This window comes from Marmota monax, unplaced genomic scaffold (assembly GCF_021218885.2).
Source record: "Marmota monax isolate L192 unplaced genomic scaffold, Marmota_monax_Labrador192_F-V1.1 WCK01_AAM20220418_F8-fsc00004, whole genome shotgun sequence".
NCBI classification, from domain to species: Eukaryota; Metazoa; Chordata; class Mammalia; order Rodentia; family Sciuridae; genus Marmota; species Marmota monax.
Window position 1 is genome coordinate 22,110,443 of NW_026692881.1, and position 15,613 is coordinate 22,126,055.

The window sequence follows — 15,613 nt, forward strand, 5'->3', positions numbered from 1 at the left end:
ATAAGCATAAATATAGCTATTATTAACTTGCCACTTATGGAGTACCTTCTATCAACCAAATTCCCCACTGTATTATTTATTTCATCTTCTCAAACACCCTATGGAATCGCTGTGACTTTGGCTACATCATTTAACTCTTCTGATCCTTATTTTCCTCCACTATGAAACAGACACATGGAAATCAGAGCTGAAACTAGAAGCCTGGTTTATATTTCTCTAAACTTGTGATCTTTCTTCCAAACGGCTGATGTCCCCCCCCATGGGTGCTGGGTGCTATGTCGCACAGTCTTTCTTCAAATGAGTCAGCTGCCTTAAGATCTTTGATAAAATGGTTTTTCAATGACTCATTCAGGCTGCCTGAGTACCTTCCCTCAGCAACCTGTGTGCCTCTGTGAAGGAAGCACCCAGAAGAGACAGAGAAGAGAGGGAAAGAAGTAAAAAAAAAAAACCGGCAGTCAAAGCAAGATACATTCTGCATAAACATGTTTAACAAATAGACCCTTCTTTCCATGTTTCCCCTCAAGGAATCATTGAGAAAATATTACACTAAAAAAAGGGGGGAGGCAGTATGAAACATAGAAATGCATGGATGATGTCATGCCTGGGAAAATATCTGGCTCTATCTCTGGACTCTCTCCCATACTTAAAATAACTATAATCTGGATTTCATAGAAAACTCCTAAAATTTCCAGAAAAGGAACAGCTGCAAATGTCCATATCTAAAGAACTTGGATAAGGATTAACTTCCCCCTCAGGTTCTCAGCATTCTGTGGTAAGAAATAATTCATTCTTTCTCCTATTACATTACAGTGCAGATAATAATTTGTAGAATATAATGGGAAGCTGAGCATGGCAGGGGGCAAGGTCAGATGCAAATCCAACAAGTTACCTCTGATTGCATCTGGCTAGGAAATGGGTTCATCCGGGACTTCTGGGACAGCTATGTTCTTCATGACTTAGATACAGAGAAAATTCGAGAGGCAATTTTTCTGATGGGTGAGAAAGTAGCAGCTCAAAGGAGAATATATGCTCAGAGGTGGGCTGAGCTTTAATTTGGGGTTGTGGTTAGTAAGGGTATTGTAGTTCGTAGGCCAACCTGGAAGACTAGAGATCATGGGACTGGATTATGGGTTTATTCAAAGTAAATTAAAAAGCTCCAAGTTCTTGAGGGGCCAAATCCCGTGCTTATTTAGTGGTTGAGAGGAATCCCTTTTTAAATCTATGTTCCTGGAAGAATTGAGAAACCCAAATCCTTAGGTTTTTATGAGAACAACAGACCAAGACTAATCATTTCAGTTGAATGGATAAAGGAGAAAAACATCTTCCTCAATACAGAAGGAGAAGAGCCTTTTGAAGTTAAAAGGATGAGAAAGAAAAACAAAATGACGAAAGAGGGCAGGAGAAACACACACACACACACACACACAGAGTAAGACTCCAGAAGTGAACAAAATGAAGAGAAGGTGAACCTTCACATAGCCAGAAGAGGAGCTCTAGAGCAGATATCACACAATCGTGAATACAAATCAGATCATCTTAGCACAGTGATAATAAAAGGATCAATCTTTGAATCAAAGCTGTAGCTTTTATAACAGGTGTCATTAGACTCCCACGACGCTCAAAATGAAAGAAGTCAAGTAATTTCTAAGTGGGCTTCTTGTCCATTTGTCAATCAGCTACTTGCTTTTTTCTCATAATGTCTTGGGCATGTCTTCATGCCTATGCACATAGATTTCTCTAACTAATCATAAATGCTGTCGGGTATTTTTCAGTATGAGCAATTCAGTCCTGTACATGTTGATTTGGTGAAACTACAGTTAGGGCCACCAGTGTGTGACTGAGAAATGGAGAACCAGAAAGCTGAAGACTCCCCAGAAGAGATGGTGCTCCTAGATCCTGCTCCCCAGAACCCCTCAGAGCGGCTGTGATGGTGGAACTAGCAGTGGGGTGACCCAGACTGCAAGCAGAAGCTGAAAATGGTTGCTAGGCGACTTACCTGCTCCAGATCCTCCAGTGACCTTTTGTTTTCTCCTGTTGGATCCTGGTAAGGCAAGACAAAGAGCTCGGCAGTGGTGGGTAAACCAGGCAGTACTGCCACCAGGATGTGTTGGCTTGGAATTCCTGTGGCCTGAGAAAGAGAGGCTCGGGTGAGTCCTGCAGAAAATGATGAAAAGGAACCAGGTATTCAGCTGGGATGTGGGCTGAGGCAGAAGACCCAAGGAAGTATGTGGGGGACATGAAGGCAGAGGCCTGGGTGCTCTTGGCAGGAAGGCACAGGAGAGGCACCCCTGGATCACAAGTGCAGACTCCAGAGAGAGCCACAGAGGTTTCTTCCAGCTCCGCCATTGTGAGACTCACCCATCACTTATCTTCTCACTGCCTACACTTCCTTGAATAGAAAACAGGGACCCTCACTAACTTCTTTATCTGCTTCCCTAGGCCATCATCCCTGCTATCCCAGCTTCTTTCTTCGTCACCCAAGTGGAGATACTCTTCAAATCCACCCGTCATATTCTAATTATCAACCCAAGTAGGACAGCCCTCAGGGGCTCCTGTTCACTTCTGTCCAGTACCAGAAGCTGATGGCCAGTCCTGCTCCATGAAGCACTCTGAGCCCTTCACTTGCTGTGCTCACGCTTCTCTTAAAATTAGAGATATCACTCAATTTCCTCTTTGCCTTTTTCTAGCTTTCCCTTAGGCTTATATCCCAGGGTGTCCCCCAATCCCTCTCTCTGCACAGTTCTAGGATCAGCAGTCATAATCCCGTCTTCTCTCTTCATGGTCAGTCAGAACACACTGCTTGGCTGTTTCACTAGGGACTTCCAACAAATATGTCAAAAAAAAAAAAAGAACTTGCCATTCCATTCCACCCCCTCCATTTTCATTCTATCTTTAAGGTGACAGGAAGTAGGCCCTTCCCAGATTCTCTAGCCCGAAGCCTTTCACTCACCTCCAGTATGACACCCTCCTGACTCTGTTACATGCAATCATCCTATGAGACCCTGACAAGTCCTCTTCCACACTAATGATCCTACTGATTCCTTCTCACTTAAACATCCACCACTGAAATCCCAATTCAATCTTTATGTGCATCCCATCAAGTTTTACCTGTGTTTCTCTGTGTGCCTGCCACCTCCCTCGGGATGTCTTCTCTCTCTGTTTGCAGATAGAACTCTGCTTACCTTTCATGAGTCATTTACAAATCCACACATTTCAGTACATCGGTCCCTAGTTTCTCAAGTAGGTGACTGTCTTGGAGCTACCTTTTTTGAAGTAGTCACAAATTTTCTATGCATTTGATTCCTCGTCGTGTGCCTGGAATTTTGCTAAGTAACCTATAGATATTGTTTTATGCAAAATAAATAAATAATAAAGCAAGCAAGTATAGTTCCACCTTACTTGGATGGTAAAAAAAAATCACATCACAGGTTGGTGCCTCAGGATGCTCACTCTGAGTTTAGTGTTCAGGGAACTTAGTAAGAAGAGCTTGAGAACAACACTTCTGGGGTAGGGTAGGTTAGCAGGCATGGACACGGGAGAAACTGAGCAGCCATGTAGGTCCAGTGACAGCCTCAAAGGACCTGTGGGGAGACAGGCTGGCCTTCAGAGTTTTTGTAGGTTGGGCTGACATGGCCAGGACTTTGTGTGCATAACCATACCTGTCCATCACTCGACTGGAGCTACCCTGTGAGATGACATGATCCAGGACAAGGCAGCTGAAGCCTCTGCCCACAGCTCCCTAGCAGCTAAGACAAGTCCCTCCTGAACCAGGATCTAGGGATGTGTCCTTGTCTCCACCCCAGGAAAGATGGGTGTTGAGGGCAAGTTAGATAGTGGCTCAAAGCCATTTAGGAAGAGGCTGTGATGCTTATGAAGCTGCATTTCATGGTGAAGCCTGTGATGGTAACCTGAACTCTAGGCCGCCTTTCTCCTGACACACACACACACGCCCCAGCTCCCATTACAGCTGAGCACATGCTGTTTAATGCCCCTATTAGATTGTAAACTCAGAGATTAAATTAAATCATCCTCATTATAACAAAAATGCTTCCTGAATGACATTTAATTAAAGATTTCATCACGATATGTCAATAGCAAAAGCCAATTTGATGAGGAATGGACCACTAATTTTATACCAAATTCTGTCACATAAATGAATAGGAAGAAAACTGCCAATAAACCGACTCTAAGTTGTACATTTTATAGGGATTGTGAGGGCACACTTGGCAATGTGTCCCTTAAGACTTAGGAAAGTAGCCAAGTGTAATTGCTGATCTCAAAGACAGGGTTCCAGGGGACCACAGGCTGGATCAGCTGCCTACTGGGATGGAGTAACTGGAGAGTTTTGGGTACTAAAAGATATTACCACCCCCCCCACACACACACACACCACCACCCTGTCTCGAAGGATGCTGAGCAACAGATTTATTCTTGTTTAGCTGATTATAATATGCAGCAGCCTTAGGAATACTGATGAGCAGTGGTTTCTGGCCTACTGGACAGCTGGTGGGAAGGAGGCGGCCCAGGGCATCTGACCTCTAGATAATGTGAAGAGAAATCAGTCCAGAAGGCTAATCACTGCTGAGCTGGTGCCTGAGCTGGTGCCCACAATCACCTGGTGGGTTTGGATTATTGCCTGGGATACTTAGGTCCCTAGGGGGTCCTATGTCCCTAGAAGGTTGCAGAGTTAACCAGGTGGGCTGTGGGTTCATGAAAAGTTGTAAGTCATCTCGCTTGAATAGCAGGAGAAAGAAACCAATTGTCACTCCAGGGACAGATGGCTCCAAAGGCAGAAAGTCCTTAGTCTAGTAGCTGCTCTTCCTGGTAGCCACAGTGTTGAAGCTTCAATAATGGCATGCCTGATGAAGCCACGGAGACAGAGGTGGACTGCAATTACCAGGAGACACATGAAGATCCCCCCTCTCCACCCCAATATGGCTTCCATCCCTGATTCTCCTTGAAGGAAGACAATAGACAGCAGTACTGTGGAACAGTAGGAAACCACAAAATGGAGATTCTAGCCTTGAAGGTCTGAGCCTGAATTTGTAGCGGCATGACCTTGGGCAAGTTCCGTGACGCCTCTTATACCTGTAAAAGGAGTACAAGCTTCATAGGCTTATCCTTGGTATTTAACATTAAACAGTATGAAGCACTGACGGGAGGGTCTAGGATATTTTAAGTGCTAACTAAATGTCATAAAGGTCATGGTGTGAGGACTGGAATGCTGAGAGGCTGATATGGGATCTCTTTTCTGACCAGGGTTCTCTGAATGTCTTATTACATCACCATTTCCCATCAGTGGAAACGTGTTGGGAGCAGGATATACAGAAACTTAAACTGGATTTCTGTGTGGGTTCAGAACCTCAGGAAAAAGACAGCTCGTGCCTAACGTCCTGGGTTTGTGCACCTAGTCCAAGCAGCCCCAGAGCTGCTATCCCACTGTCCTCACTCCTGCAAGTGGAGTAGGTCGGGGAAGATGGTACTCCCACAAAGGGTGTCTTACCCCCTATTCAGGAACATCTGCTCAGGGAGGGATAAAGTGTACCCTCTTGGATGCTCCTAGAAACCTCAGGAGATCATGTTGCATTACAAAACCCTAGACACTGGACTCAGGCCCTTCATTTCAGTTCTGAAGCTTTGTCACCTATTGGCTGTGAGAGTTTATGAAAGTCTTCTAACTTCTCTGAACCTCAATTGCCTCATCTATGAAAAGAAAATAGTAATAGCTTCCTCTTGATACTGGTACAGGAGGGAAATGTCTTTAAGAGAAGCAGGACATGTGACCCACCATCAGGTATGAGTCCTCACCGCACATAGTGGTGGGGCTGGCACCCAGGCTGCTCTTAGTAATTACACCTGCCCACGAGGACACTCGGGCATATGCCCCTCCATTATTATGCACAGTGGCTCATCTTACACTGAAGGCCTCATCCATCGTGAACTCTGTCTAAGCAGAATCAACTTTGTGAGGGACAAGCACCTTGTGACTCTCTTTACCCTGGTGCCTGCCACAGGCCTGCATGTGAGGGCTCACCGATGACACCACACCTTGGAACTAGCTTCCTGTGGCTCCATCTCTTTCCTGTCCCTTCTTAGATGTTCTTCCATAAAGTTCTCCAAGGACAGAGAGAAAATGTGCCCAAATGAGAGAAGAACTCTTGGCACTCACTTCCACCAGGGACTTTTTGATGACTCTGCTGATGTCCCTCCTCCACTCAGGAATGTCCGGGTTGTAGTCATCCAGGTTTGGAGAAAAGGACAAGCGAAGAGAGCGGAATTCCTCTGGGGATACAACAGCAGGTGGATTACTGGAAGTCAGGTACTTTAGTCAAGCAGCATAAACTTTGCATTTGATGCAAAGCCCTCATGGAGGGTCCTCTCCTTTCACACTCACCAGAGAGATCCTTCTAGAAAGCAAATTTACTATTCCTGTCCCTGGTATCTCATTAGTTCCTGACTTTATAAACCAAATTCTAGGACTCTGGCCCACACCTAGCTCTATAGACTTTGACTATTATCCCTAGTTCCATACTTTGCCTTCCTGGATACTAACTGACCTTGGGGCTCTGAACACATGACATACTTATGACCCCAGGGCCTTTGCCTGTCCTCTTCCTCTACCTGGAATGCCCATTCACCCCACTGTCTTTCCACAAAGCTTTCAAGCTCTAGTTTAAGCTTTCCCGACTGACCTTTCTACCAAACCTCAAACATTTTAATTTTTTAATGAAACTACTGTGTTTTTCACATACTTTTATCATATGATTGTATAACAATAGTTATATAATTACATACTTTTATTTATTATACTTAGTTTATCTTTTGTCTGCAAAGAAGTTTCATTGAAAGGAATTTTAAGCTCCTTATGTTGAGGACTGTGTTTGTTTTTTGTGTCACCCCTGAATTAGGCCCGGGTTCATCTGCATCCTCCAGGAAATGGGTTGGGGATTAAACAAACAAAGATTTTATGAACAGAATCATCTTTGGGAGAAATAGAGGAGGGACCCAGGGGAGGCATGGAGAGCCATCAGCTCACAGGCCTGCAGGGCTGTGAGAGAGAGGAAGAGGGCTGGTGACTGCCCTGCCGCATGCAGAAGGCTCAGCAAGATGGCTGGGAGATGTTGAACCAAAGCTGACCTGCAAAGGAGTCCCCCGCGTCCCAGGAATGGGCCAGCCTCGGTACCCCGGAGACACTCATCACTGGCTGGGACCCAGCCCTAGAAGCAGCAGCCAGGCCCACGACAGTGAGGAATTCTGGAGCACAGCATCCAGGGCTTGTCAGTTTTGCTTCCCAGAGTTGGAAGTTTCTAGGGTGCATTTTTATGGCTTCTATACCTTAACACAGGACAGTGTTTGCCAAAGGACACACCCAGGTAAGCTCTCCCCTACAACCTGTGAGTGACTCCACAGTGAAGTTTAGATTCTTACCAAGCCTTCCTGTTCCCCCACACCCTGGTGTAGACTTACTCTCCTACCCCAGCTCACCTCTGCCTCTCCACATTACAGCATGTAGCTCTTTTCATTGTTCAGTCTGCTAGCAGACTTTCTGACCAACTGACCTCAGGCAGCCTCCTGTTCACCAGACTCAAGTCCCTCCATCTCTGATCCTGTTTGTCTTCTTTATACCTAATATTATTTAATTTGTCTTCACTACATGTCTCCCTAACTGGAATGTAAAATGATTGAGAACAGGGACTATGTTCCTGGCTGTGAGAGAGTGCTAGAACATAGTAGGCTTTCAATTATTATCTCTGGGACATTTAATTAGTAAATGTTTATTGAATAAATAAATGATTAAATTATAGCAAAGGCTCTCTGTTATTTCTATGTTTACTTCTTCAGTACACAGTCCTTATTTTAAGCATGTCCTTGGGTTTCAGTTGGGGCTAAGCGATGTCACTGGTATCAATTATAAATTCAGGAAACATAAAATCCCCCTCGTGCACTTCCTAATGATGCTGATGGGTTATCAAACACATGCTTTGAAGATGCCTACATTATAAGATGTGAATTTATGGCAGTAACCTGATTCCAAAGACAGATTTTTCAAAGCTTGACTATTTTATGAGTCACTGTTCACCTAGGCGAATATCACTGATTCAGTTCTGATGGAGAATAACAAAATGCATGTTAATTAGCAGTGTGGTAAGCGGTGGCACTGAGGATGCACCCACTGAGTTGTAACTTTGCAGCTCTGATGGTATAAATTTATGTCACTCTCACTTTCTCTGCACCTCTCACCAAGCTCTAGAGAGTTATCTACAGGGGACAGTGTTCACCTGAGTGAAAGGACATGGATGATACAGCTGCCTCCACGATGACAGCTGGGAAGTGGTGATGGTGTGGCTGAATTTATTCAATAAACAGGGGCTGCCTGTGGGAGGACTTCAGGCAAACACCAGAAATATAGCTCTTTTGCAGGTGCTGAAAGAGCATTTGCATTTTTTATTTAAAGGCAAATCCATACCCTGGAGCAAATTAATGGAAATAATGCAAACTAGATTTTCTTTCTTCCATTCTACTGGGTTACTCCGGGTAGCAAATTTTGTTTTATTGTGTATGTGTGGTGCTGGGGATTGAACCCAGGGCCTCCTGTATGCTATGCATGTTGGGCAAGCATCTGCTACTGGACTGCATCACCAGCCCCTCCATCTACTTCTCTGTGGAATGCCTTCTTCCTCTGACCATAAGGGTATCCTCTTCCTTTTGACTAAGCTTTAGGCAGGTGTCTAACAGGAGGCCCCTGACCTCCCTTTCCTTGAGCATTTACTCTAAATAACTTGCAGCTGTAATTTCTTTCTCTGCCCCACTGAGATGCTAAAGATCCTAATCTGCTTCAACTCAGGAAAGGGTTCATTATCATCAAGAAATAAAGGTTTCCCTGTCTCCTTGGCTATGAGGGAGGATGGGAAACTAACTCCCCCCAAAGGGTCATTCATTCAAGCAGAGGACTGATCACACTGGTAACTCCATGTACTCCTCAATATCCTCCAGTACTTTCCTATTAGCTAATCCCAGTGTGTTGGGATCCTCTGCCTTTTGTTTCAGTGGAGTTCAATCCTGCCTGTTTAATTCTGTCTGGTGCGATTCTTCCTTAATAAGTCACACTTGTCACTAAAAATTCCAAATCATGTGTAGGACACCTTGGATAACTCATTGGATTGAAGATGAGTTAAGGATGGTTGGTGGCTCCAGAATTTGGTTAAAGGAGGGGGAGACCACTTCCTCTGCTGAAATCTCTAATGAAGAGAGAGAGAATGCATTTTATGTAAAGTGAGTCACCCTGGGATGATTCCTTTAAGGAAACTGCAGAAAGAGGAAGAAGGAACAGCAGTGGGGTAGAAGGTGCACAGAAACTTGCCCTCTGGGTTCAGAATTCTTAGGCTGTTTATTGATTATACTTATCTCATGTTTGCTTATCTGTAAAACAGAGGTAATTACAGATTTTTTCTTGTCTGTTCAAAAGATTCAATAAAACAGATCATATACATCAAGTGCTTAGAACAGATACAGGTGGTGATGAGTAAGTGCTTCATCAATGTTAGTTATTATCACCTTCACCATGACCTTGCTGGATCTGTCATTAAATAGCAGAAATGACTTTAAACCAGTAGTTATCCATATTTGGGTCTCAAGTTCCTATCTGTAAAATGACACCTGATAAGAAAAGGCCAAAACCCTTCCAGATTTAAGGTTTTCTTTGTGATTCTAATGAGGAGGCTGCCCATACACTTAACCAAGAGGACATCTGTCAGGCTACTGGCTGAGTGCCATTAGTGCAGCCTGTGACATCCAAAAGGAGTAGAGAGAGGGAAAAGAGCATCCGATGGAAAAGAAACCAAAGGCAGTCAATCAGGGTGATTTCAGACCATGGGCCCTGGGACTAGGTGGTCTGGGTTGGAAGTCCAACTCTACCTCTTACTAAGTGGGGCAAGTTATTTACCTCCAGGAGAAAATGACTAATAATATCACCTGCCTTATAGTAGGCTTGATACGAAGATTAAATGCATTCCTGGGACCAAGAAAAGAGGTGGGGGAGGAAAGAGAAGCAAAAGTTCTCCCCACTGCACACAGCCACTCTATGGCCACCTGGCAGAGAGGCCATACTCACTGATGGGGCCGAGTTAGGAAACTCTCAGACCTTGTTTACGTCCTGCTACTATCTGGACTGATGAAGTCTCTTCAGGAGGAAGGGAGAGAAGAAAAATCATGAAATCTAATTCCCGGCCGGCCATGCATGGAATAGTGTCCTTGGCCCTGGGGTCCTCAGACATGCTTAAAGTGACCTACAAATGATTTTCAGGTTTTGAACATCAAACTGGCAAGATGAGAACTGAAAAACAAAACCTGACTCTCCACGGAAAGAAGTCCCAAATTATCTCATCAGCATCAATTAATTTACAGAACTGGGGTCCTGCTGCCTTTTCTCGGCCTTTCTTTCTTTCTTGTTCTCTCTTTCGGCACAGCATATACTTTCCTAACCTAAATTTAAATCCTCTTTTCCAACTATTCTGTGATGCATATGAACCCCTTCCATATTAATATTAAATCTTTGCCTTTTTACCCTCTACTGAAAACACCTGGTTCATATCCACCTGAATAGCTTTCTATGCAGAAAAAAAAAAAAAAAAAAAAAAACTTACCAAAATGGTATCAATCTGGATGTATTGTTTTTATATCCCATTTCCAAGCAATGATCACACTTTTCCATTTCAGCATTTTCTGATGCTTTGACCACATTTAATTTCCCACCTTGATCACAAAATTGTCCTGTACATCAGATTGTTCAATAGCCAGTCTACTGCTACGAGTGATATCCACTTATTATGACCCTTCCTTTGCTTTGCTTTTAGTCGAGTAGAGGGTTTTTTGTTTGTTCGGTTTTTTTTTTTTTGTATTTTTTTTAAATGCTGACTTTTGAAAGAGATTTTTAAAAGTAATTTGATAATGGAAGATTTCTCTTAAAGTTGAACTTTCAAAAAATGCTGCAGCATTAGCTCTTTTCTTTTAGAACTGGTTTTAGCTATTCAAATGCTTCCAGCATCTCAAGTGAAATGAACCGGCTTTATTCATAATGAAACCCAGCCTGCTCCACTTAAGGTGAGTGAGCCAACAGTCTTAAGTGCTTCAGACCAACTTCAAGAACACAGAACAGGGCTGGAGATGTGGCTCAAGCAGTAACGTGCTCGCCTGGCATGCACAGGGCACTGGGTTCTGTCCTCAGCACCACATAAAAATAAAATAAAGATGTTGTGTCCACCAAAAACTAAAAAATAAACTCTCACTCTCTCTCTCTCTCTCTCTCTCTCTCTCTCTCTCTCTCTCTCTCTCTCTCTTAAAAAAAAGAAAGAAAGAAAAAAAAAGAAACAAACACAGAACAAACTCCTTCTGGATCATGTGGCCACAGTTTTGTTGGTGAATCAAATTTTCCTAAAGGAGGAGACCAGAATCATCTCAGCTCTTTCTCAGTTGTCTAGGTGAAAGTCTAAGAAGGATTCCCAGTGCTATGGTACCATACATCCTCATCTGAGCATGGGGACAGGGACAGATCAGCAAAGACAGGCACTCACCATACACTGCGATGGTCTTTGTGTCCTGCAGGATGGCATTTCCTGCGGAGACCTGCACTGTGATGGTGTTCATTCCTTCTGAAGTAAATTTGAATGATATGCTTCCCTCCAAGGTGATCAAGGGCTATAATAAATGGGAAACAGGGCAAGCAGAAAGCTGCTTAGTTAAAGTTGAAACAGCAGTGAACCAGCTGGTCTATAACTCTGCAGGGGCTCTTCCTGGTACACTAGCATGGAACTTTCTATGCATCCCCATCACCTGAAATGCAGGCCAGAGGGAGGCTGTCTATTGCAACAATGGCCCCAGGTGATTCTATCCATTTTGGGGGGATTGGACACCTCTCTCCTGGTATCATCCTGACTCTGGACTGGAAAATCAACAGGTCTTTCTTGTTGATGGGATACATGTCTCTCTTTTTTCACAATCTATTTTGATCAAGCATGTCTTTTAATCCAAGGACACTTTCAAATCAAACAAGAAAGGGGATCTCTTATTAATCCAAACTTAATAGCAGCCACAGAAAATCTATATGTTGCCAAACATTCATCTCTAGGGTCTACTATTAATATGAAATTCCAATGGAACACAGCAACCTTGGACACTTAAACTGGACAATAGGTAGGGGTGGGAGGTGTGGCGGCTTCCTGTGACAAGCGCCATCAACAGTTTCCTGGAAGTAGCTTCCGTGAAAATAAGTAGTTATGGGATTGTGGTTTCAGGACTCAAAAAAGAAAAAAAAAAAAAAAGTATTGGAGGAGTGCTACCTGTAACATAAGCAGATGCCAAGTTTCTAGAAGAAAAAATTATTAATCTGCTGACCTCCCATGACTCACTACTCACAAATATTTCTTTCCCATCTTAATTAGTTCTAAAATCAAAATTCATTTAATTCCCTGTATGGTGGAGGGCAGACTAAAGTCCAGCATAAGAATTATTTTTAATAGGGTTGGTTGAGAATTTTGTTTTATATTAAAATTAAGAAAAAAGAAACAATAGGAGGCAGAGAAGAAAGTTGTTCGGTGCTTTCACAGTCTATACCAGCTTTCGGGCAAATAGCATTGATTTCTCCTTTCCCACTGTGGACAGTGGGCCCAATGGGCTACATTTGCATGCATGGCTTCAGAAGAAATCCAGGAGCTTCTTTTGTACTCTGTTGTGTCAGCAGTGGGGGCGAGAGCTTCTTTCCCTATCAGGCTTGCAGCAGGTCTAGGTGCAAGAGAGCTCTCCTCCCTGCATGTGCACAGCTACGTCTCCAGTTAAAGCCAAAATTCAGTTCTCAAAGAAAATCACGTTTTTACTAAAATGAGGTGGATAGCATTGGAAGAGCAAAGCCACGGAGTGAATGTAACTCTTGGAAGATGATAGAGCGTCCCTGTCCAGGGAGGTTCATCTGAGTGCCCTATTGGGAAGGGATGCTTTGGGCCTTAATCCCACTACCTTACTGACATTTGGAAGCATTTAATCTTCTGAGAGTGGAATGAGTTCAAAACTGACAAAGACCATGCAGCCTGGAGGGCAGGAAAGAAAAATGAATAAAGGGAGCAGAAGGCCTGGGATTTTGCCTCTCTATGAAGCACCTAGAAGAGATTGGAGGAAGCTACTTCTGCTGTAGCGGCCTCACTCTTCTCATCTGCAAAAGGAAAGACTAAGAGTAAATGAAGGTTTAGGTCTCTACTGGTTTTAAAATTATTGCTGACTTTTGAGTACCAGGAATATTTACGGAAAACATAAAAGATGAAGCTGACCTAAAGAAAGGACGTGTCTGATTTAGGATGTGAGGTCATTGTGTGTGTGTGTGTGTGTGTGTACATGCATTTATACGGCAGTAGGGAGGGGGTTGTAATGGATATGGGTTGCCTCTTTGTAATGAGATACTTAACACAGACCGCCTGCTGGCCCTGAAGCTAGGGCTCCCCCTGAACTCTTGCATTCATAAGCCATATTCCCTTCTGTTTGGCTTCCGCCAGCATAAGCCGAGCCTCAGTCACTAGCCCTGTACAGAAGGCAGACTCACCTCCGTGTTGTTTCCATACCACCACACATAAGTGAGGGTGCCCACTTGGCTGGGCCACAGCACCGCAGTTGCATTGACCTCCTTGTTCTTTGTGGTGACAAAGGGAAGAGATAGGTGCACATGCTCCAAGGGACCTAAGACACAAGACAAAGAGGGGCCATGGAGAGGGAAGAGCTTCCGCTGCTCTGCCTTCCCTGCTCTGAGAGAACGCATATTTACTCAGAAGCCTCGCAAACATCACAGCCACCTTCCCTAAGGGAAGTGCCCGGTGCTCTCACCACTTTGGAGAACAGAAATATATTGCAAACAATGTCATTTGTATTTACAGATCTAACTTCCAGGTCTATAACCTGAGTTACAGATGTGTGAAAGTTAAAAAAATGTACAAGTAGTTTATGAAGTCCTTAAATGAACACACAAGATTTCACAGGGAGATGCAAGGTCTTTCCAAGAGATTATAGCCTTGGTGACAAACCAGAATCATGGGGACCTGCCGAGAATCATATTGGGGTGAGAAGTAGGCAAATCCCCAAATCATTCCACAAGTAATTTTTCTTTATTATTTTTGTATTTCAAAGGTGTGTGTAGGTGTGCCTGTGTGTGTGAGCATGTGAGTGGGAATCTGCCTGGTAAGCATGGAACACACTATATTTGGGGCTGAGTTAGGCTTGCCCAGGAAAGAGGCACACAGGAAGGGCTCTGTGCCAGTGTGCTCCAGGCTTTGGAACATGCCCCTTGTTCTTGCCGTCATTGATTGTGCAGATCTTGCCATTGCCACTCACACCTTTCCCCCGGCAGGCACACCTTTGCCCTCTGCAGGGCCTGTGCTTATACACCTTTCTCACGGCCCTGTCAGCCTTCAGGTTTCGGTTCCAGCATCACCTCCTCTGTGATGCTCTCCCTGTCATTGTGTCAATGACAAATAGGACACCTTGTTAGTGAGTCATGGTCACTCATTCAATCAATAGTTCTTAAGCACTTGTCATGGTTTGATATGGGGTATCCCCCAAAAGCTGATGTCTGAGACAATACAAGAATTGTTCAGATGTGGAATGGTAGAATTGGGAGATGCAATCTGATCAGTGAATTAATCCACTGATATGGATTAACTGGACGGTAACTCTGAGCAGGTAGGGTATGCTTGGAGGAGGTAGATCACTGGGGTGAGCCTGTGGGGTTTATATTTTGTCCTTGGGGAGTCAATATCTCTCGCGTCCTTGTTGCCAGATCCTGAACTACTTTCCTCTGTCATGATGTTCTGCCTCATCTTGGGCCAGAGCTGTCAGCCGTCTATGGACTGAGACCTCTGAAACTATGAGCCCCAAATAAACTTCCTCTCCTCAACACTGTACTTGCCAGGTCCTTTGGTCACAGTGATGAAAAAACTAACTAAACAGCACTTTTAGGTATTGAGTATTATCTTAGGTCCCAGAGATATTTAGCGCTTAATAAGCTTAGGTAATTTTAAGGGAAAAAGTTATTGAAAACATAAAGCAGGGCTAATTTTGATGGAGTGGTTAAAGAAGCCTTCTCAGAAGAAATGACATTTGTACAGTGGCCTGGATAGAGTGAAAGATTATACCAAGTGTCTGTTTGTGATGCTCCAGTATAAAGACCTTGAGGAGAAGATGTGCTTTCCATGTCAGCCGACCAGCAAGGACGCAAGAACAGCTAAGTGGAAAGATGGAGGGAAACGTGCAGCCGAGCAGGTCCATCAGGGTTCAAGGACACACAGCACATTGGCCTTGTAGGTTCTGAAGTACATATATATGGGCTTGTATAAGTTTATACTTGCATGTATATACATTATACCTCCATAGAAGTGTGACATTTTTCAGATTTGCCTGGCCTCTTGCCTTTACCTACTTTTCATGGGCATAAAATACCTGGATTTTGCTGTCCAGAATTCTAACCATTAAGCATCTCTGTTCTGAACAGAGGGTGAAGTCTTCCCTAAAGGAGCCACAGAGTAAAATTCCACCCCATGGAAGTCCCCAGTTGATGGTTCCGCTCAAAGAGCTAAACAAA

General features: G+C 43.9%; 1 protein-coding gene across 6 annotated transcripts in view; it reads right to left on the reverse strand.

Moving 5' to 3' along the window:
- The window catches only part of Sorcs1 (sortilin related VPS10 domain containing receptor 1), a 477,793-nt gene that overhangs the window by 27,020 nt on the left and 435,160 nt on the right, over positions 1-15,613 (reverse strand). For all 6 annotated transcript variants that reach the window (XM_046450463.2, XM_046450461.2, XM_046450466.2 and 3 more), the window contains exons 20-23: positions 13,586-13,719; positions 11,571-11,694; positions 6,170-6,282; positions 1,997-2,128 (exon numbers count right to left, since the gene is read on the reverse strand). In XM_046450463.2, the coding sequence (XP_046306419.1) occupies positions 1,997-2,128; positions 6,170-6,282; positions 11,571-11,694; positions 13,586-13,719 (503 nt within the window). The remainder of the gene's footprint in view (positions 1-1,996; positions 2,129-6,169; positions 6,283-11,570; positions 11,695-13,585; positions 13,720-15,613) is intronic.